Source organism: Sphaeramia orbicularis, chromosome 8 (assembly GCF_902148855.1).
Source record: "Sphaeramia orbicularis chromosome 8, fSphaOr1.1, whole genome shotgun sequence".
Classification (NCBI taxonomy): Eukaryota; Metazoa; Chordata; class Actinopteri; order Kurtiformes; family Apogonidae; genus Sphaeramia; species Sphaeramia orbicularis.
The window spans coordinates 36,388,684-36,416,669 of NC_043964.1; the positions used below are offsets into that span (position 1 = coordinate 36,388,684).

The following is a 27,986-nucleotide window of genomic DNA, read 5'->3' on the forward strand; positions in this document are numbered from 1 at the left end:
ACTGATAAATTGTGGGAAAACTATGGGGAGGGCTTGTGTTTCTGGGGGTTTATGCTCAGGAGAGAGCTACATAATGTTACCAATTCATGTCAGAAAAGATATGTAGTGTCTTAAAACTTTAATAAAGATATGTGTAAAAAAAAAACCAAACAAAACAAACAAACAAAAAAACCAACGAAAAGAACAACAAAATCCATGAATATACAAGAGAACAGCTGTAGAACAGCTGTCCACTGGAGTGACCACTATGCATGAAACGGTTAAAAAAAACTGAAGAAGCCCAAAAATAATACACAAAAATAAAGTACTGCAACAGGAAAAAGAGAAACAGAAAAGCATTCAGATAGACAAACATTCACCGACAGTTTCGAGGAAGAGTTGCGTGTGCGTGTTTCCCTGCATGTAAGGGAAGGGGGGGGTTACAGAAGGGGCTCCAGACAAGGGAGGAAAGTGGAGTACTGGAGCATGTTACAGAGGCACAGATGCATAAAAAGCTAAAAGGCCTGCCCCACATTTAGCTTTTAAGTACTTACTGCTACACTGCTAATACTAAATGATTCAGAGGCAGAACAACAATCCATCATCTGTTTGGAAGGTTATTATAAATACATTACCTCCCCGTAGCCACACTATTAAATCCAGTTGTAGAAGACTAATGCATAATAAACTAACTACACATTATAGCCAATAACTGGGTGAACTTTCATAGGATTTAGGTGTGATGTTTAGTTTATTACAGTGACTTTTATTATATGTACTTGTTTCATTTTTAAATTTTTATTCATGATCATTTCCCCTTAATGATTCATGACTTTGCGTGTCATGAAGCTTCCAGTTCCCTTGCGCTCACCATCCTCTGTAGATATGAACTGAAGCCAGACTGGGTTGTCATCTCAAGATTGTTTTTGTTTCTTTTCAATGTTAACTTCAAAAGCAACAAACTCTGATTCGTCCTTGTTTTCTTGGTTTTCAGTGGCCTCCGCTATCAAGATTTATTTCCTCACGAGTATCACGGAAGAGATTTCCTGTTGTCTTTTGTTCTTCTATCGATCTGGATCTGATTCATCTGCACTTCACAGCTCAAGCCAAGAGTCCCACCAGGAGTAAAGAAAAAAAACAAACCAAACAAAACAAAAAAAAAACAATAAGGCCTGTTTTGATCATGACTTCTCTGTTCTGTCCTGCAGATGCTTTCATCACTGAAACAGGCAATGGCAACTCAGTAACCTCGGAGTAATTTAAACACTGCGTATTCATATTATCAATCGATGGCAATACATTTAATATGTACTATTGTCTGTTTTAGCCAAAGTGTCCCTTCAGTTTAACACATAATCAGGGTTACATGGATTTTGTGCCTCTATATAAGTCAGTCACCCATTTTGTTTTTAATAAACAATATTATGTTAAAGGTATGTGTATGGACATTGTGAGCTATGACTGGATTTATGCAGAAGAGTAGCTGTTTTTAACATCCTAAGTGACCTAATTTCATCTGAAATAGAGGTTGGAGACAAGAACTGTACTGTACTTTTCAAGCACTAGAAGCATGTTGTTAATCCCATAAAGATGTATGTTGTTCTCATTTGGAAAGCCTACTTATTAAATAAAGGAATATTATGCACCAAGATTGATTGCCTAATGGATTAATGAAAGGTATATATTTTTCATAGCGGTGAATTATTGATTTTTCTCCACCGAAGGCAAATGTAGACATGAGAAACCTTAACAGTCGAAAAGAAGATAGGATCTGTTGCGAAATATTGTCATATCTAACTGTGACGTGTAAGACATGAACACATTAGCGCTGAAGAATGACTAAATCAGTGCTTGCACACATGACTGGGCAGATGTCATGAAAGTGAATTTGTATTTGCACATTTGTTTATTCAGTGAAGTAACTTGAAATGTTGCTGCTTCCAATGTGGTTTGGCAGATTCAGCTTTAGGATTATTTGCTCAAACAGAAAGATTCGCATGAGCCAAAGAAAACAAAACATTTCTGATTGTGCAGGCATTTTTTTTTTTTTTTGACCTGCTTTGATGCATTGATGAAAAATATGTCATGTTTCTCTGATTACAAACTGAAATCCTGTGCAATGGACCTGGACTTGAAAGTGTCCCTTCAGAAGGAATGGCAATTTAAGCCTTGCTTTCATGCAATGTGTTCTCTGGTTATAATTGCACTGATTAAAAGTCCTAGCCCTCACTGAATTAAACATACTCTACAGAAGATAAATAATTCAGCACTTTATTTTTGTTGTCACTGATTTGGTCTGGCTGTTTTTCTAAGCTCTGATGCCACCTGGTGGTAACGCACTTTGGTGCATTTCACAAATGAAGAAAACAGGTGATAATGTTAAAGAAAATCCAAAATGACATTTTAAGTCATAAGTATAACCCTGCTCCCAAAAACGAAGACAATATAACCTGTTTCCCCTAAAGTATGGAGAAAGAACTACACTACCCACAATGCACTGAGAACTGTAAACAGGAAGTGTTTCGCGCCGGCTGTGTATGGTGCAACTGCTGCAGTTTGTACAGATAGAGATGCCTGTGGTTTGCGATTTAATTTGTATTTTAACTTAAACATAACATAGTATAACATTATACAATACTATTTGTTGTCATTTTAACTCAGTATGGTATATTATGGAGTCCGTAAAATGAAGAGTAATCGACGTAACGGCGTGGTTACCAATGGAAACAGGAGACGCCTAATCAGATTTAGCTAGCGTTAGCTAACTAGCTTTAGTCAAATCTACGATAACAGCAGGGATTGAATATGGTGAGCCAGATTACAGCCACTTTTAACATGTTATATTAATTTACTTTAATGTAAAGTTGAACAGGGAGCATGTATTTTCATCCACCTTGATTATATATACTGGATTAGCTACTTTTTGTAAAGTCATGATTTGTGCCACTTCAAGTACTTTCTTTTTTAATTTTTTACAGGCGACTAAATCGAGGGGAAAATCATCGCGGAGTAAGTTCCTTTAGCCTCACCTGAATAACTGATAGTTTTACTTGGGGAGGGAAAAACATGAAGTACAGCTGCTTCATTCGGACAAACTCAGATCTTTGGGAGAAGAGTGTTAATATAGAAAAAACATAGCAATAATATATAATGACATTACAAATGGCCATACATTTGTAACTGAATAAGTAGCAAAAGCACAAATAAAAAAAAAAAAATGTAATAAATGTACACGTTTTCAAGCATGTCTTATATTGTACCTCATTTTGTTCAGGTTCGTTTGAGGATGGAGATATACTTGACAGCTTATTTGATGATAAAAGTAAGTGAGTGACATTGCACATTTTAATCAAAGAGTAGTATCCTTATTAGTTTAGTATATTAACACAATTTATCTCAATGATGCACTCCTTAGAACCTTCAGTGAAGGGAAAATCAACACGTAGTGGACCACTGAATCGGTAGGCTGGAGAAATAAGTTTTTGATGGCAAATAATAATAGTATATACTGTAAATGGGAGCCTCTAATATTTGGAAATTATTGTCTTTTTTTCTTCTCCAGCTCATCTGCCACTGATAACATCTTCAGTATGCTAGCGGAGGAGGTAAAGAAAGATAATGGGGACACTGAGGTATGTAGACAGAGGGCACATGTGCTTGTCTTTTGTTTTTATCATGCTTTTCTTCTAGTGTTTATGGTTACTTTTTATTTCTGTCCAAGGACTCAGATGTCTCAGCAGCTGATCCTAATGATATATTGAAAACCATGAAGGTAGCTCATCATAAAATATGCAACAGCACAATCAAGTTGTTATTTAGTTGTACAGATGCTTTGACTGTGCTTTGTGTTTTGTTTATCCTTGCACAGGACATGGATGACATGGATGCTGACCTTTTTTCATCAAAGAAAAAGCCAAGTTCAGCTCCTGCACAAACAAAGCGGTTCGATAATGAAGGGCCAAAGAAAGACTCTGCTGCATTAGAAAGTAATGAGAAACCAGAGAGAGCAGGTAGTTCAGTACAGAGTGTTCTTGCATATATTATTTTTTCATCATTAGCTTCATGTTTTACTGGCTTTGAAGTCTATATTCATAGAGCAATACAGAGATATGTGTCTCCCCACAGATGAACCCATAATAGGAGTGAAGAAGCCAAACTCTGCACCTTCATCTACAGGACGTAACTACAAAAAGTTCTCATTCTCTGGTGAGTAAACGTCCTTGTCAGAGTCATTCTAAACATTCAGGAGGAAAGCTGAAGTGTTGTCCACTGTGCTGTGTTTTTGTCAAACTGCTGCATCAATGCAGATACTGGTGATAATGGTGATGAAGGTCGTGGTCAGACAACCTACACAAAAGGTACATTTATAGAGTTACTGCTTGTGTTTGGCCTTTTAGTTGAATTATTTCGGTGTGAAGTTGCAGTTTTCTGTGGGTAGTATGAACAATAACAGTTGGATATCCCACACAGCCTGGGGGTTGCTACCAGTACTGTGAATCCGTAACTGGCAGAGCTAATTTTGTGCTTTGTAAAATGTAGAAACCTTATAGTTCGAGTGTTTTAGGAAACCCAACGTCCTAAGATAACAACTCAGCTATTATAATACCATGTGCTATGTACTAAATTTGTTTGATACATGTGCACAGTCAAACAAAATCCAACACCACTTTGAGTTTGTTTGTTTAGTTTTGTTTTGGTATACATGTAAAAAATGGAAATTGTGCAACAATCCCATTTTCAGTTGTTTTGTCACATATGATACAGTGTTTGTATTGCCCAATTTCTGCAAAACACCAAATAAACAAAGGTTGGAAGAAAAAAAAAAAAAGAACTCCAACACCACTTTGATGATGGAGGCAAAGCTGAAGGAATCTCTCACGTAATGCAGTCATTTACAGCACTACTGCTAGTTTTGGATAAAATGCTGCTCAGCTTGGTATTGCAACTTATAAACCATGGCATATAAATTCTAATATTCCTTTGCAGATGCAGATGACCCCCTGGGTGACTTTCTGGATGACTTACTTCCAGAAGAAACTAAGTCAGAATCTAAAGCTAACAAGCAGCAAGCCAAACCTCAGAAACCTGTGTCATCTCCTTCTGCCTCACCGATCCCAAAAAGTAAAAACATCTAGGCTTTCATTTGCAAAGTTCTTTAATTTTTAATGTCATCAAACAATGCGTTTTTAACAATTTTTCTGTCAGCTAAGGCAGCAACAACAGCAAAGAAACAGGGTGACCTTATATTTGACGATGAGAAGGACGACCTAATGGATGCACTCGGATTCGACAGCGATAAAGGCAATGATAAGAGAAAAGAGACACTGCTTTGGTCCAACAAGGAAAGGTAACAGCTCAGTTGTTTTCTCTCACAGTCTCACTCTTATTGTGGTTTTTATTTATAGTTCCCAAATAATAAATAATTACTGCTTTAGTGCTTTGGGTTGGAGAAAAACAAAGCCAAACTTTGCCCTGAATGTGGTTTGACTTGCTCAAAAGATTTGCTTATCTAACTAGGATAATGTTGCTTTCACTTTTTCCTTTTTTCTCTATTGTGTCTTAACATGCATATTGTCCCTGTCTCCTTCTGCTCTGTTTCCTGCAAACAAAGAAGTGACGCCCCACAGAGAGTTCGTACAAGGCTAGATGAGATTCTGGAAAGTCTGACCTCTCCTCGTCTTCTGGAGCGACCACCAACAGGAGAAAGAAAAGAGCAGCCTCAAGCTCAAGAGAAGCAGCAACACGAGAAACATGCCGGTGTCAAAGGTAATACTGCTGCAGTGGCGTAACAGCAAGATGAAAAAAAACGAAACTGCCAAATCTAATTTTGTTCCCTTTAATCAGAGACGCCTTTAGAAGATGACCTGACGTTTGGATCCTATCAGCCCACTTTAGGATCAACGCCTGAAGGACGCCAGTCCCGCAGACAGTCTGTCAGGTGCATATGAAATTTACAGGGTGCTTGCACAGGCCTTGAAAATCTCAAAAAGTGTGGAATTTAGAAACACTGTTTTCTAGACCTTGAAAAGTGTGGAATTTTGTGTGAAAGTTTTAATAAAGTATGGAAAAAAGTTTCTCTCATAGTCCAGTTTTAGAGTATGCTGTAAGTAGGGCTGCACAATATTGGCAAAACTTGAAATATGCGATATGGGTGTACAGTATTGTGATAATGATAGTATTGCAATATTTCTCATTCACCTAAAGAAATACCAATTTTATCTACTAAGAAAAATGTTCCCTAACAATGTTAAAATGAGCCAATTGTTTGTATGCTGGCTCAATTATTTATAATTTAAGACAAAATACTGGACTACTACAATCAGTTACACAATTCTGTCCAAGAACCTGGTCATGCTGCTACCATAGACCTTCAGACACAAACATAGTCAAATATTTTGTCATTTTATTCACATATAAATATGTGTAAATGACATGGATGTATTTCATAATAACAAAAGTGCCAGAGTACCATCATGTAAGAGCTTTAACAAAACACTATTCCATTGCTGGCCTGGTTTGATAAATACTGCATATAAAAATAAAATATTTAAAAATAAGTGTTCAGGCCTTGCCCAAAGTTGCGCTCTGAAAATATTCACATCTTTTCAACATTAATAACATGTAAACTTGCATTCAACCAGCAGCAGTAGCATTACTTCAGTTTTTTTGCCAGAAAAACTAGCATGTTAGAGTGGTAGAGAAAACCACTCTGGTACCCCATGGTGTATAAAACAGAAAGTTAATGGAATGGAAATGGGAAAAAAAGAAAATAGATTATTGCACATCTTTGCAATATGAATATAGCACACTCCGTTTTCGGGATAACAATATATTTGCAATATATTATGCAACCCTAGCTCTAAGGCACAGGTATGTAAAAAAACTTGATATGATTTCACAAACCGTCAGGACTTGAATTATTCTAGTGAAAAGTTGCTTGTGTGATATCCTATGCACTTTTGTGATTTTCATATGTTTTGAAAATGTTTCTGTCAGTAAAACAAAATATATTATGAATTATGCATTTATTCATTCATTAATTTATTAAAATAAACATTTCTACTACACACAACAGGTACAATCGCAACCAAAAAAGTAGAAATGCAAGTATAAAAGTACATAAAGTCAAGGTTTCAGAGGGAAAAAAAAGCAGTTTTGAAAAAATCTGGAATTTTTGTTTAGATAAAGAGCAAGCACCCTGAATTTATGTTTCTGTTTTAAACTTTTTTGACTACTGCGCAAATTTGGCACATTGCATACACAGCAGGGGTCCCGCAGGGTCTTAAAAAGTCTTAAAAGACTTGAATTTACAAATCTGCATTTAATACCTTAAAAAAGTCTTTAAAAGGTATTAAATTTGATATTTGATTTTATTTATTTATTTATTTCAAACATGCAAAGAAACAAAATGAAACAAAACAAAATAAAACATTTAAATGGACAGAATCTATCTTCAAGCACATACAAGTCTGAATATTGCATGGTCGAAAAGGAGTAGGAAAAAGTCTAAACTTATTTAATCCTACTCCTCAGTGCTTTTACACCTTTATCACTAACTTGATACAAGAATCAAACAATGTTATTTTTCTAATTTAGCATCAAACCACAACAAATCCATAATGCAGTAACTGAATTACACACAACAATATGTTCATGGCAGTACAGTCATACAAACAGACTCAACAATTCAACCATTTTCTTCAATAATTACAGCAGATTTATCAGTACAACATCATCCATAAACAAACAGGCCTCACTGTCATTATTAAATACTGTACCTCTCAAGAATCATTTTTTATATCTTTTTTTAGACTGAATTATGTTTGATATTTGTTTTTATCTCTACACACAATTTGTTCCATAGTTTTACTCCACAGATGGTGATACAGAAACTTTTTAACGTAGTGCATACTTTATGAATCTTTAAATTTAGCTTTCCCCTTAAATCATAGCCTCCCTCTCTTTCACAAAACATTTCTTGAATATTTCCCGGCAATAAGTTATTCTTTGCTTTATACATTATTTGAATAGTTTTGAATCCCACAAGGTTAATGAGTTTTAAAGTTTTAGATTGTAAGAATAGTGGATTTGTGTGTTCACGAAAACCAACATTGTGAACAATATGGTAGGTCTTAAGTTGTGTTGCTATAAAGTTGTTTGTTGTTTTGTGTCTAAATGTTTCTGTTAAATGTTCAAGCTGCAGAGAAACTAACGTTAGTCTACTCAGCTCCAACCCAACAGTTTATATTTAAATTAGGAACCAGTTATCAATAACTTTGCATCCCCCGGTGAGAAATGACTCAGAACAGTGGGAATGAAGTCCTTGGACTAAATAAATGCATTTTCCTAAATTCTAGAAGTCATGAATTTTTGCCAGTTTGGCTGTGAAATGGGGATTAAATTCTCTCCTAAGTAGTTTTAACCCTTTCATGCATTAATTATGAGAACCTTAATCAAAATTTTTTCCTGAGTGTTTTTATTCTTCGTCAGGCATGAAAAAAACAATGCCATTGAAAATTTTCTTCTGAAAAATACATTTTAAAAAATAAAATAAAAATAATTAAAAAAAATTTTAAAAATACATTAAAAAAATGATAATGAAAAAAAAATTCTTATGGACCTATTTTTCATGAAGTTGCAAAAATGTCCACTCAGCTGGACACCACATGTTTAATTTTTGACGCACAGAAACATGTATTTACTGATAAATTGTGTGAAAGCTATGGGGAAGGCTTGTGATTCTGGGGGTTTATGCTCAGAAGAGATCTACATAATGTTACCAATTCATGTCAGAAAAGATATGTAGGGTCTTAAAACTTTAATAAAGATATGTGTGAAAAACAAAACAACGAAAATAACAAAATCCATGAATATAGAAGAGAAAAGCTATAGAATAGCTGTCCACTGTAGTGACCAGTATGCATGAAAGGGTTAAAAAGGTCTTAAAAAGTCTTGAATTTAATTTGTAGAAACCTGTAGAAACCCTGACACAGGGACACTGTTTACGTACTTTACTTAGACATCTTTGTCTTAACTTCAGATTTTCTACTGAGGATGTGAGTGCCTCTGCTGTGGAGAAGAAACCAAAACCCACTCTCCGACACCGGAACTCAGCCGACTGGTTAGGCCTGAAGGCAGACGATGAACATACCTATGAAGAGGATGACGCCAAAGAGACAAAGTCATCACCAGAGTCTCCAAAGCCATCTCCATCAGAGAGAAGACCCTCTCTAGTTGCTGCTCCAAAAACAACAGCAGGTGACACCCCAGCCCCAACGGATGAACCCCCCAAACAAAGCAAGCCCACCGAGGTCTCCAAAAGCCAGAAAAAAGAGGAGGAAGAGGATGACTGGTTATCTGGAGCACTGAGCAGGAAGAAAGCTCTGTCAGCGTCAAACCCCGAGGCAAAAACAAAAATGTCAAAGCAGGAGGAGTCCCTAGACCTCAGGGAAGAAGTTGATCTGGAGTCATTTGTAGGGTAAAGCGCACAAAAAAGAGGCAGTAATAGAAGCAATGACAGCAGAAATGTGTGGGGTTTTTTTTTTTTTTTTTTTTTTTTTGGAAATCTGTCAATTTCATTCCCTGTTTGCAGGAAACAAGTCGCTTCACAAGCTCCTAGGATCAGAGAGGACACGCCCCCATTTGTCAAGGAAACAAGGTATGATGTCATGTAACCGCTACCCATGCAAGTGACAGGTTTCATGTGATGATACTGTTTTTCCATGAATTATCTCATATTTTACAGCACCACTTTTCTGGGACAGCCAAGCTCTACTGCTCACCCCACCCCTATTAGAGAGGAGAAGACTAAGCAAGGTATAAAAAAAACCCTCCCTGGAAATGAATTTCTCTTTCTTTGACTTTGTTAAACCAGGCATTGTATGGAAACACCCACCCTGACAAACATGTCATATTATAAAGTACGCTGTATCTCATTTCATACCAACTCATCTATACTCTATCTTGTTGAGGAAACATGTGAAAACTTTCATTAAAATAATATAACATCTTTAAAATGTGTTTATACAGCCACGGAAAAAATTATTAGACCACACCTTGTTTTCTTCAGTTTCTTGTTCATTTTAATGCCTGGTACAACTAAAGGTACATTTGTTTGGACGAATATAATGATAACAACAAAAATAGCTCATAAGAGTTTAATTTTAGAGCTGATATCTATCTATTTTCCATGTTTTCTTGATAATAACCTAAATCACTTCAGTTCTTACATTAATAGCTGTGGCATTGTACTGCCAAAAACAGTGCTTTTAGACATTCCATGTTTTCTTTTGTCTGTTTTAGTCATGATACACACAGGAGTTAGTATTTGATTACATAACCATTGCTTTTGATGACTTTAATAATAATATTTTTTTCCACAACTGTATCTCCAATAAAAAAGACCACTTAAATATTTTCTACTGGTAAAATATGCAGAACATAGACTATATAGAGAACATAACAAATTGTGGGGTTTTTTCAGCTCCAAAGGTATACTTAGCATGATCTGTGGCACTTTTTTATATGGGACCAAAAATTTGATACTATTTGGATACTACAAAGACTCAATATCTGGTAGCTGAATCATGAGGATTAAATATTTCTGTGTTTGAGTAACACGATTTATGTTACTAATTCTAATAAGTGCATTGATATATTACAGTATCATTAGAATTTCTTGGATGTTGAGTAAAACTTTCAGCCCAATTTTAGTGAAAAAAATACAGTTTACGGTGACAAAATTTAGCTCAGAGGGTCAAAAATTCTGAGTGTTAGGATTTTGCAAGGCTTTGTGATTTCCTTTCCCGAAGTGGCTATTGACACAGTACTGTGGCATGAAATATCGGTTCGTCTGTTACCACAGAGCCAATCAGAGCCCTCGTTATATCATCTAGACTGGTAACTTGTTACATCCCGAAAAGTACCAAGGCAATCAGATAGCAAATAGGTCAGGCAATGATATTGTAGAGGTTTAGCCCATTCAGTAGTGTATTGGACTTCAATGCAGAAGACTTTGGTTCAATTCCTGGTCCAAGTAGCAATTTTATTTTTTTTTCTTCTGAAACGGGGGAGGCATAAATCTGACATTGGTATAAATCAGCCACTGGAAAAACATTCAGAGTGCAGAATTTGGAGCACCGCACACTGAACTGACACAGAACTGAGAAGTCACACGGCACATCTAACATGTTGCTCCGCCCACTCTCTTCAGACTCACTGACTGCAAAGATCAAAGAACACCATAAAACAACATATAGCGTATTTAGAACAATATTTCCTTTTCTATACTATATACTATCACTAATCTGTTGTTTCTTCCATCAATTGCCACAGTACTGTGATAGCAAAATGCACAAGAGAATGAACTGAAGTACTGAAGTATACGCCATATATCACCACAGTACTGTGGGAACAAGAGGATAATGAGTTCAAGTAACAGTATCCATGATTGGCTCTAGTACAAATGCTAACATTTGATTGGTCTGTGGCAATAGACAAACCCATACTTTGTGCCACAGTACTGTGTCAGTAGCTATTGCCTTTTTTTCCAGGAAAATCCATGACATGCATTTGGGAAAGTTTGGAATCCAAAATACCAACACTGATCCATCGATCTGATATTTTACTTTGTCTCACATCATGCCCATATTGTTTCAGAATCATCTCACCTCCCACTAAACCATCTTCTCCTCTTGTCCAGTTCCCATTCCCACTTGTTCCTCCTCTCCACTGCAGACCCCTTACATAGTTACCACTACCACACCCAGATCCTCCTCACCAAATGCACTCCACAAAAAACTAGATTTTGAACAAACTGTTAGTCCTCCTCAACCCACTGGTTTTCCCATTCAAGTCACTGGTCCCTTTCCAGTCTCTGCTTCTAGCATTAGCCACCCTGAATCCCGATCCCAGTCCCACCGTGTACCATCCAATAGGGGATCCAGGGAACTAGGAGAGCCCCGTCACGCCTCAGATGAAACTCAGCAAGATCTGCCAAATAATATGCCTACAATACCGCCTGGCTCAGTGTGGTGTACGTAACCTCAGGGAAATATGAAGTACTTAGATATTTCTCATCATTACTTTATTGCATTTTGATAAATATGCTAAATAAGATTATTACACTTGTGTTTTCTGTCCAACAGTTCCACAAAGAAACCAAATCCAAAATACACCAGCTACTGTCCCACAACAGGTATGTGATGTTTCTGCAAAACACTGTGTCCTTTAACTCAAACTTTTAAACTCGCGACCCCTAAAATAACTGTGCCAGAGACTGGTGACCCCCGCTATCCCTGAAGTGACTGAAACATAAACATGCGCACAGGACTCACACACTAAAAGGCATATCCAGACACGGGCATAACAACACAAAACAAGTGTTGAGAGAACGCAAACCTCCGACAAGCACCTTGAACGGTGTGCATGTGTGGATCGACTATTTCTTTTTAAATTAAACAGTTTCAAGGCTGTTCCATACAGCAGAAAAAGTTGAAGCTTGGTACCAGTCGTGTATGTCAAATTATATTAAATTCCAGTAGTTGTTGAGTTATAATGAAAAATGTGTCGCAAATAGGATTTTCAATGTTAAATTGAAATGTCCACAGAGTCCACATTCCACAGTGGATGTGGACAATTTTGTGCCAGATACAAAATATTGTTATAAGCTATGGGTGTATCAAATTGGAGGCTAATCAGAGTCGTTTTTAATTTTTTATGAATTTTCGAAAATTGCTCAATGATGAGAAATAGGAAAATTTGAGATTTTGTGACCTTGCTGTGACCTGCTGTGGCCTACTTGGCCCAAAATTTAATGGGTTCGTCCCAGGGCCTAGGCCTATCTGTGGGTAAAATTTGGTAAAGATGGTTGTAATAGTTTTCCCTTAAAGTTGCTAACAAACAAACAAACAAACACACAAACAAACACACAAAGCAAAGTGATCACAATACCTCCTGGCGGAGGTAACAACAGAACAGCCTGACAACCATGATACAATTTAAATGATACTGTGGCATATTTGCTGCATTGCATTGTGGATACTGGACATTTTACTCATTGTGTTCTGCTTTATGTGCAGGGGTTGAAGTTTAATGTGTCTGTTTTACAACGTTTATTGGTCTTTTTATGTTTAGTTTTATTAATGTGAACACCATTAGTCCAACCTGTACCTTACCTGTTTGTCATTTGTGGATATTATTCACGTATTAAAGTTCAAAGTTATGTTCTAGGAAGATCAAAACTTATCCTGAGTCCCACAAGGTTAACAGGATAAATTTACTACCTTCAATCTGCTAATGCAGCAACGCTGTCCTTATTCTCCCACAATCACCTCAGAGGTCACCTCAAGAAGATTTTGAAAATCAGCTTGTGTTCTCCCCTTTGGTAACCCCTGCTTTAACTCATATTCCAGAGTTTAATAGACTGTAATGTATATATCACCCTCTGTACAGGTGACATTATCAGCAGACGGTCTGCAGCAGCTGTTGGTACAACAGCAGGTGAGACCCTACGCCCTTTGTCTTCTCTTCATTTGAGAATATGAGGACAAATGTATCACCTGGTTTTGTTCTTGACTCTCTCTTTCTTTTCTGTAGATGATGCAGTCTCAGTTGCTGGGTTTGGGTGGTGGGATTGTGGATGCGGGGGTTCTGCAGAGACTCACAGACAAAGAGCAGCAACCTGGAGATCATCAAGCTTTACAGGCTCGCATCATCCAGCTGGAAGGACAGGTGCGTATGAACGTCTTCCTACTGACTTGAACGCCTCACCTTCCCCATTTTCCTTCCTTTGTTGCTTCCATATCTTTGCTAGCTTTAAGGCTTTAAGGTAGTGGTGTCAAACATACGGCCCATGGGTCAAAACTGGCCCTCCAAAGGGTTCAATCTGGCCCATAGGATGAATCTGTGAAATGTAAACAGTACACTGAAGATATTAACAATAAAGGATGTCAAAATTGTTTTAGTTCAGGGTCTACATGCAGATGAATATGATCTGAAGTGGACCAGTAGACCAGTAAAATACTATCATAATAACCTATAAATAATGACAACTCCAAAGTTTTCTCTTTGCTCTAGTGTAAAAAAAGTGAAATTATATGAAAACGTTAACATTGAAACTATCCTTTCACAAAAAATGTAAATAACCTGAAAAGATATGAACAACCTGAAATGTTTCAAGAGAAGTAAGTGCAATTTAAACAATATTAAACCTGTTACTAAATGTTTTGTTCATCTGTAGATCCACTGTGTGCTGTAAGTTGAAATGCACATGTGTAAATAATAAACTGAGGCATAGTATTGTCAAAGTTACACTTATTTTTCTTAAAAGATTTCAGGTTGTTCATGTTATTCACATTTTTAAAGGATAGTTTGTGGATGTAAATATCTTCATAATGTAATTTTACTTTTTTACTCTCAAACATAGAGAAATGTTTGGAGTTGACATTATTTTTAGCTTTTTTTGTTATTATTTTACTGGTCCAGCCCACTTCAGATCATATTGGGCTGAATGTGGCCTCAGAATTAAAATGACTTAGACACCCCTTATTTAGGAGAATTTAAGAGGATGCCCTGTGTTTTAACATTCATAATTATTCTATATAATTTGTGTTTATATCTATAGAGGGAGTGAACCTTCTCCATAGAGTCCACCGTGTTAAGCTGCCATCTTTCTTTTTTCTGTTTTTAAGGCTGGTATTATACAATAGTGCTTTACTGTCATCTGTTATGTTTGACTGGAGACCAGAGTTATTTTTCCTCTTCAACCTGTAAGAGCAGACATCAGGGAAAAAACACCAGAATTTGAAATAAACACACCATACTTTTGCAGCTTTTTCTTCTCGGTCCAAATCAGAAAACTAAATAAAAATATACATGAACTGATATCATTTGATGTTTTTAAGAAAAAGTGAAGCCACTTTTCCAAGTTTTGTTCGGGTTCAGGGTTCCCACACATCCTGGAAAACCTGGAAAATGATTGACCAAGTTTCCAGTCATGGAAAATATATGGAAAATGAGAAAAAAAGGTCAAATGTCCTGGAAACTGTTACGTTATCCTGGAAAATTCTTTATCCTCCCCCTGCCTTGTGACCTTGTGTGCCTAAACTGAGATGAAACAAAGGAAATTGTTTCTCAGTGATTTATCAGAATCAGCTTTTTTGGCCAAGTATGTGAACACATACAAGGAATTTGGCTTCAGTTTTTCTTTGCTTACGACATACAATTTCAACATGAACTCAAACACACTTAAACATATAAACAAACATTCGACTAGAGACAAGGACAACAATGGGTTGAGATTTACAGTGGATTTGAAAATATAAATATTTTAGAGGATGTGCAAGAGAGAAAGTAAGAGAGAAGAGAAAGTTGAGTTGGGAATTGTCCAGTTGAACATTGTAACTCCAGTTTGTCAGGCTAATGAAGTGCTATGCTATAATCTGTGGGTGTGTTTGCATTATTCTATGATATGATTTGTCATAATTGTTTTTCATAGATAAATTAAAGCCAGAGACTGCACATTAAACGTCTGAGTAATAAACATAGAAACAATCTGGGTAAATGCAAGTTACAACTAGAAAAGAACACTTCCAAAGAATGAGGGGGACAGGGGAATGGATTAGTGTATGACATGATAACTTGTCTCTGTAGCGGCTGAAAATGTCCTGCAAAATAATTTCAGGGAAAGAGTGAGAACCCTGAGGTTGTATCTGACAGAATCTGATCAGTGGTTGATAATTACAGCTGTCAGTCATCTATTTAACCCGCCTACCGGTCTAAACATGCCTGTTATTGGTCAAAACTGGGGCGTCACAGATTACATTTTTACAGCCAGTAAACACAGGGAACGAGTCGATGCAGAAGTCTTGTGTCATCTCAGACCATTTTAATCAAATATATTGATTGGTAATTATGTAATTTCTGCCCAATGATGCTAAGAAGCTGAAAAGCATCGCGGCTTAAACTGAAAACACTAGAAGAGACAAACCAAACGCTGACTCTAATAAAGGACTTCCCACAGTTTTTGTGGCCACCATAAGGAAAGGTTGATGGGATGTCTTGTTCACCCTGAATATCACACACTGAACCTTTAATCCAGTGGTGCCCAACCTTTTTTGGCTCGTGACCCCATTTTAACATCACAAATTTCTGGTGACCCCAGACATTCAAAACGGAGGCTTTTTTTTTTTTTTTTTTGCTAAAATTAATTTGTTTTTGATCATATAATAGTTTGCTATACTATGTTGCAAATAAATGTTAATTTTAGACAAGATTTAGGTTATATAATGTATTTATGTTTTGTGATGAAATTTTTATTTTCATTTTCATATCATTTAACAAATGAAGTACAACAGAGGTATTTCAGGGGATACAATCTTACTGGAATGGATTCTCAGAACAAGAATACCAACAGTGGGCCCAAGACATAAGAACGTGTCATGGAATAGCATAGAACACAGCGATAGTATGATGAAAAGAAAACAAGAGAAGAGAAAAGAAAAGTATGGGTAATTACACACTCAAAAAATAAAAATGCATAAATAATCTACAAAAACACTCACGCATACACACAAAACATACAGACATATAGAGACACACAAACATATAGTATAATGTATATTATTATGGACGGAGGCAGAAAAGCCAGGTGTAGATTACTGCACAAAGTGAGAATTTTATTTTCCTTGGTCAGGATATGTACAGTCAGTCCAGCTTGGATTTACAAGGCTGACAATTAATACTGAACAAACAAGAACTCAAACTATGAATTATGAAAGAGCTGCAGCGTCTGAAACCGACCACAATGAACATTTGACAGATAAACAGTACCACAGTGCTTCAGCTTCAGAGTTTGTCGTGTCTTTTATGTATGTGATTTTCTCTCTCAACTCACCATATATTTTTTTATTTGTAAGTTTTTAATTTTTTATTTTTATCAATTACTAGAAATTTCAGGCGACCCCATTTGAATTCCAGGCGACCCTACGTGGGGTCCTTACCCCAAGGTTGAAAAACACTGCCTTAATCTCTTATGTAATTTCCAGGTGAAGACTCTGCAGTTGGAACGAGACCATAACCAAATGTTGCTGGATAGCGTTCAACAGCGACACAAACAGGATATGGAACTCACGGAGAACGCACACAAGTACGCATCCCTCTGAAGAATCAGTTTTATGTCTACACACACACTCACACACATATATTGTCATCCAATGTGCAGCAACTATGTTAGACATACATTATGCATAATTCCCTGCACTTTATGTAGTGTATGAGTGTTACTGTGGTTAACATTCAAGTATTTCTGTGCAGGGCTCGTGTAAGGCTGCTTGAGGAATCGGCAGCCCAAAGGGAAATGCGAGCGCGGCAGGAGTGTGAAGACCTAATGGAAAGGCTGGCTGTGGCAACACGACTGGCTGAGCAGGAACGTTCAGAGCTGCAGGCTCAGTACCAACGTAAACTGGCCCAGGCTCAGCAGGACAGAGACCGTGAGGTGGAGCGACTCCGAGATCTTCAGAGGTAAACCTGGAAGTCAGTCTTTCTCATAACTTATAGATTACGTTGTCACTGCTTCAACCTACAGTATGATTTATAGGGCTGTGTATCAGCAAGAATCTGGTGATACGATACAAATCACAATATTAGGATCACAATACTATATATCACGATATATCATGATACTGTTTAAAAGGCAATTTTTTATTGATTTTGTTATTTAAAAAAAAAAAAAACATTATTTCCTGGAAAAATTGAATTACACCAGAAATCTGCACAAATACGAAACACATTTTTATTTGATCACGACAGGATCTAATGCTATATCACAACATGTTCCTGTGTTCAAACTGAAATTGTGTTTCACAGACATTACAGTTTAGGATCCTGTTCAAATGTTCATATTCTATTAGTTCAGAACTAACATCAGAACATTATTTTGTGCAATCCCAAAATAAAGAACTACCATCTGCCTCTCAGACAGTAAAAAGTGCCTTTAGGATGCTTCAGATAACCATTATTTAATAAAAACAGTGTTAAATAATAAGAAATAAAATACAAACAATAAAGAAAACCAAAAAAACAAAAATGAACTTCAGCCATATCTGCATTTGAATAAATGCCTAAAAATATCGATACAGTACTTTTTAATATCGATACAGTATTGTGAAATTAAATATCGCGATATACTGTAGAACCGATATTTTCTTACACCCCTAATGATTTAGTGTAATAGAAGAAAAGCCACATGAAGGCAGTATATGAGGAAATTAACTTATTTTTTGGATTCTATTCATCCAAATGCTCATTTCATCACTGTGTATTTTTCATGTTTATCGCTAAGGAAATCAATCCTAGAGATGAAGAAGGACCATGAGGACCAGATCCAGAGACTAAAGAAGTTAAAGGATGAGGAGATTGATGCTGTCACAAGTGCAACGTCTCAGACCAGGTGAGTCATTAGTAAAGGACAGGCTTTGTGTTTCTGCTGTCCTTTGTCTAAATGTATTTTTAGGAATACCAGACCACTCTTGTTCAGGATTTGTGTATTAGTGTAATGTAAATGTGCGGTCTTTCTCCAGGTCACTTACAGTGGTGATTGAGCAGATGGAGCAGTTCTCCTCTCGGCTTGGAGAGCTTTCTTCTCGGGTGGAGAGCACACATGAGCACACAGCCCACGGCCTGGAGCAGGGGGCACGGCACAGAGATGAGCAGCTTCGAAGTACTTTATACACCCGCAGACACACAAACACACCCTTAACGGGACAAACAAATAGGTCAAGTTTTAAGAGAGTGCAGTTCCATCAGTCAGTGAAGGTCATTCTCTGAATGTACGTTTCAGTAATGCAGGACCGTCTGGCACAGCAGCAGAAGGCTATGGCAGAGGAGAGAACTTACCTCAAGGAAATCATTTCTAGGATGGACACACAGCTCAACGAGCAGCAGAGACAGCTTGAGAAGGTCAGAGCTTCAAAACAGGATAGGCCTTGAATCAAGGGCATAGATTATTTTTAGAGTACCACTCTGCTCAGAAATAGCAGGCACTGTAAGTGGAAAAAGCAACAGAATCAACAACCGATTCTCCTACCCTCAAAGACTAAAAATGAAATGTTTTTCTTTCTGTGCCTCAGGAGCGGTGGAAGATGACAGCAGAGCAGGCCAAGGCAGAGTCTACGCAAAGAGGCCTCGAGGAGGAGCGACGCTCCCTTAGCATGCAGATGAGCATGGAGAGAGAGGAGCTGGAGAGAGCCAAGGTGAGACGTCAGCCTCAGTGCTGATAACTGTCTAGACCAGTGGTCCCCAACCTTTTTTTTACTACGGACCGGTTTCATGCATGAAAATTTTCCACGGACTGGGTCGAGGTGCGGGGGTTCCAATAACAAAAAACTTTGTCAGTTCAGAGCATGTGATCTGAAACACTTACACTGTATATCAGGCAATTACAGTGATTCTACAGGATAATATACACTCACCCTAATGCAGAACCAGTCGGAACCCTGGACTTGTTTCCCTGCAACTAGACGGTCCCATCTGGGGCTGATGGGAGACACACACTCCAGTTGTGTTCCGTATATCCAGTCTACTTGGTAACTGCCATCGCAGAAAACCCAGCCTCACAAAGATATGAGGTTGGAAACGGAAGAAGGACTTTCAGGGCTTTTGTGGCGATATCCACATATTCTGCTTTGACTTTAATCCAGAATGCAAAGTGGTTTGAAGTTGTCTCAAACATGGATTGATGTGCCGGAGCAGTTTGGAGGCGCTTGTGTGTCACCTGTCACCTGCGATGAACCTGTAACTGAGGCAGGAATCATGATATTTCTTTATAAATGCAGCTTTCTGTTTGCAGGCCATCCGAGACCCTTCTGCAGACTCATCATTTCTTCCCGAAAAAGTTGTCCAGTGAATTTTGTTTTTGGCTCATTTCTTTAGCTTGTGTTACTACTGATTCATGAGATGGCGCACCAGAGTCTAGTGGTTGTGAGGAAACAGTTGCTTTTCAAAATAAAATCTCTGCAAGACTAATGGAAAAAATTGCTTTATTAACCAAATTTTTTTTTCTTTGGGGCCCGGTACCAAATGATCCACGGACTGGTACCGGTCCGGGGACCGGGAATTGGGGACCACTGGTCTAGAGCAGTGGTTCTCAACTGGTCTGGCTTCCAGACCAACGATCACCCCTAAATGACAAGCTGCGGCACAAATTGTTATACATTAAACTTCTGAAAATTTATTTAATGAAAAAATGATGTGTTTTGAACCTGAGATAATACTGAATATCACAGTATGCCAACACAAAAGACAAGTTTAATGATAAATAAAAATAACCAGCAGGTGGTGATGCTTTATCTCTAAATTAGGTACATTTGAACCAAAACCAAAGTGCACTCAGTGAAAAATTAAAAGTGCATTCAGTCACTTATTCAAGCATTGATCATAAAGCTGACATATCACAACATTTCAGTGACAGCTTTTAACACACTCTGTTTTCATGCAAAATGAATTCATTTAACTAGTGTTAACATTATTTTTTACCCAGGCAAAGGCCCGCGACCCACTGAAAATAGGTTTACCTACCAGGACCTACCAGTTAAGAATCACTGATATAGAGCAAGGTTATTGTTTCCTCTGACCAAATAAAAGTATGACTGGGAAAAGCACCTTTAATACCTTTAAAGAAAAAAAGATGAAGAAATGCTATAAAATTTGTTTAGTGTGACAAATTGTCTGTTAATTTAAATTTGATTTTAAGTTTGATCTTTTTATCTAATTCCCATGTTACAAAAAAGTCTAAAACTAAATGCCATTCAAACGAAGCCAAAATTGAAAACAAAAGTTGAAATGAACAAAGGATAGTCACTAATGAAAATCCAAACTGTCTTAACCTCCTGTTTTGGTTCATTACCTACCTTTGTCTCATCCTCTAGAGCACATTATTAGAAGAACAGAAGTCAGTGATGCAGCATTGTGCAGAGGAGAGGAGGAAGCTCGCGGCTGAGTGGGCCCACTTCCACACTCAGGAGAAGCAGAGGCACGACAGAGCTGAACGGGAGGTCAGCAGCCTCTTGGAGAAGAGAGAGGGCTCCATCATCAGCCTGGCACAGGTGGGAACAATTCTGCTTTGTGGATCGACTCGTATGCCACCTTAAACTACAAGTACAGCCACACAAATACTTTAACCCTTTATCAGGCAAGTGACTATTAGTGGTAATTTCTGCACACGTAACACATAACGACAGTGACAGCAACAGTTACAGTGAGGACAGTGAGTCAACAATCTCAGGTCCAATGTTGTCTACAGGGTCTGTAAGGTCCACCTCTGCATGAACAGTGAGGGTACCTGCTTTGTTCGGTACCATGAAGTAATGGAACTAATGTAAGGAATGATGTTCAAAGGGATAATATGGATGTTGACAGGTGTCTGGATCAGCACTTTTGTTGTTAGAATGTCTAAAATACATGTTCCTGGCACCTTATGTGTTTTTCTTGTATTTTTACCCCGCCCCCCACAGGAGAGGCAAGGGGGATTGTTTTTAGTTTGGTTTGTTTCTTTGTTTGTTAACACTCTAGCAGCAAAACTATTGGTTGAATTCATACCAAACTAGGTTTATAGATTGCCAGTGACCCAGAATAGATCTGATTACATTTTGGGAAAAGTAGTCAAACTTTAAATTTTTTATGAATTTTTAAATATTTCTTTTTCCCATTACCTTATAATGGGCGAAATTTCAAATGTCTATAAAAACATCAATTTTATTTCGATTTACTCCAAACTTACCACATATATAGAGGCAACTGTTATACATCACTGAGACATAAAGCTAAGGCATATGTATTTTTCACATTTTGGGTAAAAAAAAAATTTCTATCATTTACCTACCATTGTGTTACTCTGCCATTATAAAGGATAGTCATAAAAAAAAAGCATGCATAAAAAATTTGTCTTTTCTAATCAAGTCATTCTGAAAAAACAAATTATCTTTTTTCGATGGACGAATACCATTGAGGAACTGATTAAACTTGCTGTGGGTTAAAATTTTGAGCTCTGGGGGTGAAGGTTAGAGTCTGTGACCTTGAAATAATATCAAGTAAATAATATCTAAACAGAAAAAAGTCATGAAAGCATGCAGTGCATTTATTTTTTCCACCTCCTGAATATTGTCACAACACAGCTGTGTATAATAAGCTACAATACATGTGAGGGGCAGGGTTTATTGTGCCTGGCACCACTTGTTTATATATAATTCTTGGATTTTTTTTTTCCCACTTACAGGCAAAGAGCCAAATACGGTAACTTCATTGACCTTGATTTTCTACATGACAATAAAACATTTTGAAAAATTTCACAAAAGTAATAAAGTCTTGTTATGTCTTCCAATAACACTAAGGTTTAGATTTTGAATATCAGAGTATTTCTATGAGTTGCCCTATAAAGGGTTAAAACTCGGAACTGATGACATTTGCCTTGGAGGCTCCCTTATCCAGCAGACTGAATCCTATATAATATTCTTCTTTTACATCATGTGCTGCAGGTTATTTGTTTTGTTCCTCCCGGTGCGTCGTGCAATCTTTTGACCGTATGAATGTCTGTACAATAAAATAACCCTGTGGAGAAAAAAAAGTGTTTCATATGAAATATTTATTCAAATGTGTAATATACAACTGTTCATTTACCCTGTTTTTGTTCTTATTCTAGGACCAAGCCGACCTGAAACTTCGTGCTGCGGAGCTGAAACAAAAGGAGGCGTCTGTGGTGCAGGAGCGAGAGATTCTGGAAAGACTGAGAGAGGAAGTGGAGAGAGAGAAGGAAAGAATAAGTAGTACGGCTCTGAGACTAAAGACAAGGGCTCAGGAGGTGGAGGCCTTTAGTAAGGTAAGGTAAAGCTACACCTACACCTTCATGTTGCTCTAAATTAACTGCAATATAGTAATAATAATACCATTAGTATGAATTATTATTATTATTATTATTGTTATTATTATTATTATTATTATTATTATTATTATTATTATTATATAGATTATAAGTAGTATTATATGTAAATTATAATTATTATAAATTTTTTAGGGGTTGCTATTGATCACAAATTAACATGGAAACCACATATTAGATATATAAAAGGAAAGATTGCAAAGTCAATGGCAATCTTGTATAAGTCCAGAAATATACTCAACCATAAGGCACTCCATATCATTTACTGTTCACTTCTACTTCTTTATATGTCATATTGTGTGGGAGTGTGGGGCTCAACATATAAAACAACTGTAAATACTATAGTCCCCCTACAAAAACGAGCCATACATACTATTAATAAGGCCGGTTACTATGAACATACTATTTATAAAATCCCATATTATGAAATTTTATGATTTGGTTTACTATAAAATAATGCAAATAACGTATAAAGCCAAATTTAAGTTACTCCCCGTCTGTGTACAAAGGTTCTTCTCAACACATGATTTGCGAGATGTTTGTAAATTTGTTGTACAAAAACCTAAAAAAGAGACTAAAAGAAGATGTATATCTGTTGTTGGGGTTAAACTATGGAATGAGGCCAGCATGGATTTACGAATGTGTAGCCCATTTTTGATATTTAAAAAAATGGTACGTAAGGCAATTTTTGAAGGATACAATCGTTAAGCTCTAATAAGTAATAGGTAAATAATTTATTTTTGAGTCTACATTAAATTACCATTAATTTGGTGGGCTAAGTTTTCCATTTTTCTGGTTTATTTTCACCTTTTTATGTTTTTGCTTGTTTGTTTGGTTGTATGCATTGTTGTTTTTTTTCTCTTTTTCCTATATTGAATGCTGGGTAGCTGAATTTGTTATGTAGGACAGGCATTAATATAAGCATTTTGCTTCTGCCTGGGCCTTTTCAGTCATTAACCTGTTGGTAATGTTCGTAATGTTTGTAGTGTTGTTGTTGACACTGGTTGTATTATTATGTGCTGACTGAATAAAGAATTTCATCATCATCATCATCATAAAGAATTCCATCATCATTATGTAATATAGTAGAATACATCTTTTTTGATAAATATGCTTGATCCATGTTCTTTACAGCTCGCTGCAGATAAATATGAGGAAGGAGAGCGAGCGTTGCAGGAGGCAAAACGTGTGGAGGCTGAGCACGAAACAAGGCTCAGAAATATCCACACCCAAACAGAGAGGCTGAGACAACAAGAACAACGAATCCTACAGGTGTGTGTGCTGTTACCACACATGCTCAGAGCTTACTGAAATAGCTCAAAATAAATACAAATAACCCTAAATACGCTGTTCATGGTAATGGTATAGAAGTATGTAAAAACTGATTTTTTTTTTTTAAGGAACGAATGCGGCAAAATCACCTACAGAAGGAGATGGAGAGACTGAGACCAGACCCTCATCCCATTATCAGCCCTTTACCACTAATTATTCCTCCTGTTCCACCAGGTTAAACATTGTTTCAGTAGAAATTACCTCGTACTAACTGAAAGCAACAGTTTCATAGTTTATTAGAATTTAACAAGGTTTTTTTTTTGTTTTTTTGCAGAATCAACTTCAGTTTTGCCAAACCCAGAGCTGTCATCAACCTTGAATATTCTCCCCACAAATTCATTTACCAGCCCTCAGTCGATGGCATTACAAGCAAGTCTGGCACTGTGGAAGTACACTGCAGAAAAGGTAACCCATGGAGAAAAAAACATACCATTTAATATGTAGATACAGTGTTTAACTCATCTTAACACAAGTATAGGACCATCACCACTGTAGTTACTCATAAATTATATTGCGGTAGTAACTAAACTCAGTTGTAAAGTAGCATTCTATTATTATTCCAAATTTTCTTAATTCTGTTGAAGGCATTTTTCTGAACTGAACACTTTCTGACAGATGTAGGATATGCCATTCTCTTTTCAGTTTGAGTTGTAGGAGATGTATACCATTCTGTCAAAACATGGAGTTAATTTGTGGGTTGTACTGTAGGAAACATTGAGTCCATTTAGCTGTAGAAAACATGTCTCATTAAAGTCTGCATTTCTCATCCAAAAAAGATACATATTTTGTTAAACACTGTGAACAGGTTTTAGACCAGGGGTCACCAACCCTGGTCATTAAGAGCTACTATCCTGCATGTTTTAGATGTTTCCCTCTACCAACCCACCTGACGGTCATCATCAGGCTTCTGCAGAGCTTGATGATAGGCTTATCATTTGAATCAGGTGTGTTGGAAGAGGGATACATCTAAATCATGCAGGATAGTAGCTCTGAAGGACCAGGGATAGTGACCCGTTTTAGACTAATTGCAAAAAAAAAAAAAAAAGTACATTTTCATAAAGGTATATTTAAAAAAAAAATTGAGTGACCACTGACCTTAGTAGGAATCTTTATAGAATTTTTGCAAAAGTATGATTTTAGTCTCTCACTCCAAGCCTGTGCTTTACACAGGGTTCCTATAGGTTTCCACAAGTTAAACTTAAAACTTCTTAGAACTGAATTTAATGCCTATTTCACAGCCTTACTGGAAAAATTTGACTCCTAGAATTTAGGAAAATGTATTAATTAGTATTCCAATGCCTTGATTCCCACCATTCTGAGTCATTTCTCACTGGGGGCTGCAAAGTTAGCGATAATTGGTTCCTAATTTCAATAGTCAGGTTGAAACTGAGTAGAATAACCTTACTTTCTTTGCATCTTGAGACATTTCCCAGACACATTTAAACACAGTACAAGTTTATGGCAACATAACTTAAGACCTACCATATCAAGTATCTTTTAAAGACTTTAAGGTACTGAATGCAGATTTGTAAATTCAAGACATAAGACTTTACAAGACCAGGCAGGAACCTTGATTACTGTAAAGGGAAAAAACTGGTCTCGTAATACTACCCCAAGTGAAACTAACAAATTCTTCTTTGAGATGACATACTGTGCAACATGATTGATGATCTTACTAGCCAACAACCACAACTCAAAACACAGATTAGAACTGTAAATGTTTATTACATATTGCACTGAAAAAAATGTACATGTTTAATGTCTCATTCTTTTCCATCCTCAGGATCGTGAATATCTCCAAGATGAGCAGATCTTCTTGGAAAATTTGAAGAAGAAATCCTACAGATTATCTTTCAACACAGATTGACAAAGATGTGCTGGGCCGTCATAAAAACCCAAGTTATTTTATACATCAAATCTTAAATGTGCCACTACACTTGAATTTTGTACACACAAATAAATGCTTTTTAATATTTCTTGTGGCTTCATCAATCTGGTCCAGACTTGTGTGTTGTCCAATTCTCCCCAACGTTGTCTGAAAGTTACAAAACAAGTTTCCATTAGTATCTCCTTTTAGTGAATCTATGCTCATTCATTTGTTCTGTCCAGCCTCAGGTTACCATGACTCCACATTTATGTTCAGACAGGGATAACTTGTATCATCACTGGCTAGACTTATCATAGACAGTCAATCTTACAACTCTTACCAGTTTAGTTTATCTCAGGGGCCTGTGTTTCATCTTTACGACTTCGCAGTTAAGCCTGTGTGAAGAAGTGTTTTATAACTGGTTACTCAAGTGTTAGATAATACATCCAAAAAGGGATCACTTAGTATAAGCATTTCTCAGAACTGCTTTTTTGCCCTCGTCAGTTATCGCATCAGACGGCACTTCCTATGCAGCAGTTATCATCACTGATATGGTACCATTGTAATATCACAGACAGTAATGACATACAAACCTTCTCTCAGTGTCTCTGCTTCTATGCAGGGGTGCCAAGTCAGACAGAAACGACAAATCTGTTAAAAAACAAAAACAAGGTATTAATTAATAAACGATCGAATGAAAGAAACGTGCTGGTTACACACGTGTCTGCAGTAAGTCAGATACCATTGATTTCTACACTGCACTTCAGACAGGGATAACAAACTCATCACACCAACTGCGGAGTAACGTAAGAGCCATGACACTACTTAATGTGGGGTTTTACCTGTTATTCGGACGGAAATCTTCGTCGTCTGCAGATTTCACCCATTTCCATACGGATCATTCCAAAGCCGCCTGTAAAGTTAAAACATTAGAAGTCAGGATTTAATCGAAAAGTACATCGTATTTATAATTTAAAGCGTACCTGTGTATATTACCTGGCTTTTCTACATGTGCTAGCTTCCATCCCACATGTACTTCTTGCACGTGTTAGCCAGACTGAAAGTTAGCTAGCAGCTAGCCGGCAAGCGCAACTTAAATTAACCTTTCCCTAACTTTTATACACTCAAAACGCCTGCACATATTACGTTTCATAATTATCTATTCATGGGGGTTCCGTAAATTCCATATTTACACAAAACTGCCTCTTAGTATAAGAACGCCGAACATCTTCGGAGCTATTTCCATCCATGCTGTCTGGACACAGAAAGCCACGAGAAGACGGAAAATCTCGCGTGATAACCATTTATTGTGCTGTGACGTCATGTATCACGTGATTTATTTTTTTTTTTTTTTAAATCAGGGCGTGGTAAAAGTTCATGGCTTCTGTTTGGGTTGTTTGTATTAGACTTCAAGCAAGCAAGATGAGGCTCAAAATAACAGATGTTAACGATACATAACAGAATATATATATATATAGGAGTATTCTGTAAAAATAAAAAGCTCATCTAAAATATCTGAACGTAAATATACATTCATTCATTCATTCTCTGAACCCGCCTATTTTTATTATTATTTTTTTTATTGGCACAAAGCAAATTTACAGAACAAAAATGGGGAAAATATTACAAAAGAGAAATATAGAAATACATTTGGAAACATAGTGGAGTGATTAAACACAACTATTATAACTATCTGAAACAAAAACAACAACAACAAAATTAAGACATTTGAAATGTAATGAAAATATTGAAGCAGAAAGAAAAATAAATAGCTAAATTAGACTAAACAATAGAGCACAAAGGACTAGGCAAGATATAATTAAAACAGCAAGGACTTAGATAAACTAAAATAGTTTTCTGGCTTTTTTTTTGACATAC

At 36.8% G+C, this 27,986-nt stretch overlaps 1 protein-coding gene, 1 long non-coding RNA gene and 2 other non-coding genes across 4 annotated transcripts; 1 reads left to right on the top strand and 3 right to left on the bottom strand.

Moving 5' to 3' along the window:
* Positions 1-2,470: 2,470 nt before the first annotated feature.
* fbf1 (Fas binding factor 1) lies at positions 2,471-26,216 on the top strand. Its single transcript, XM_030141240.1, has 32 exons — positions 2,471-2,787; positions 2,958-2,988; positions 3,254-3,301; positions 3,395-3,440; positions 3,542-3,611; positions 3,701-3,751; positions 3,848-3,989; positions 4,105-4,185; positions 4,287-4,337; positions 4,960-5,100; positions 5,185-5,326; positions 5,591-5,745; positions 5,824-5,917; positions 9,020-9,457; positions 9,572-9,637; positions 9,725-9,795; positions 11,681-12,013; positions 12,126-12,175; positions 13,432-13,479; positions 13,576-13,710; positions 17,025-17,125; positions 17,293-17,499; positions 18,320-18,427; positions 18,558-18,697; positions 18,818-18,936; positions 19,107-19,229; positions 20,904-21,080; positions 22,673-22,849; positions 24,044-24,181; positions 24,310-24,415; positions 24,516-24,646; positions 26,025-26,216. Exons 1-32 carry the CDS (start codon positions 2,785-2,787, stop codon positions 26,106-26,108), a joined length of 3,807 nt encoding a protein of 1,268 aa, XP_029997100.1. The 5' UTR covers positions 2,471-2,784; the 3' UTR covers positions 26,109-26,216.
* Positions 25,951-27,395, bottom strand: LOC115424137 (uncharacterized). Its single transcript, XR_003936054.1, has 5 exons — positions 27,105-27,395; positions 26,951-27,021; positions 26,702-26,759; positions 26,449-26,503; positions 25,951-26,276 (listed from the first exon to the last, which is right to left on the bottom strand). It is a non-coding gene; the product is annotated as an uncharacterized LOC115424137 (long non-coding RNA).
* On the bottom strand, positions 26,346-26,415 carry LOC115425048 (small nucleolar RNA R38). Its single transcript, XR_003936179.1, has one exon. It is a non-coding gene; the product is annotated as a small nucleolar RNA R38 (small nucleolar RNA).
* Positions 26,584-26,659, bottom strand: LOC115425049 (small nucleolar RNA SNORD49). Its single transcript, XR_003936180.1, has one exon. It is a non-coding gene; the product is annotated as a small nucleolar RNA SNORD49 (small nucleolar RNA).
* Positions 27,396-27,986: the final 591 nt, after the last annotated feature.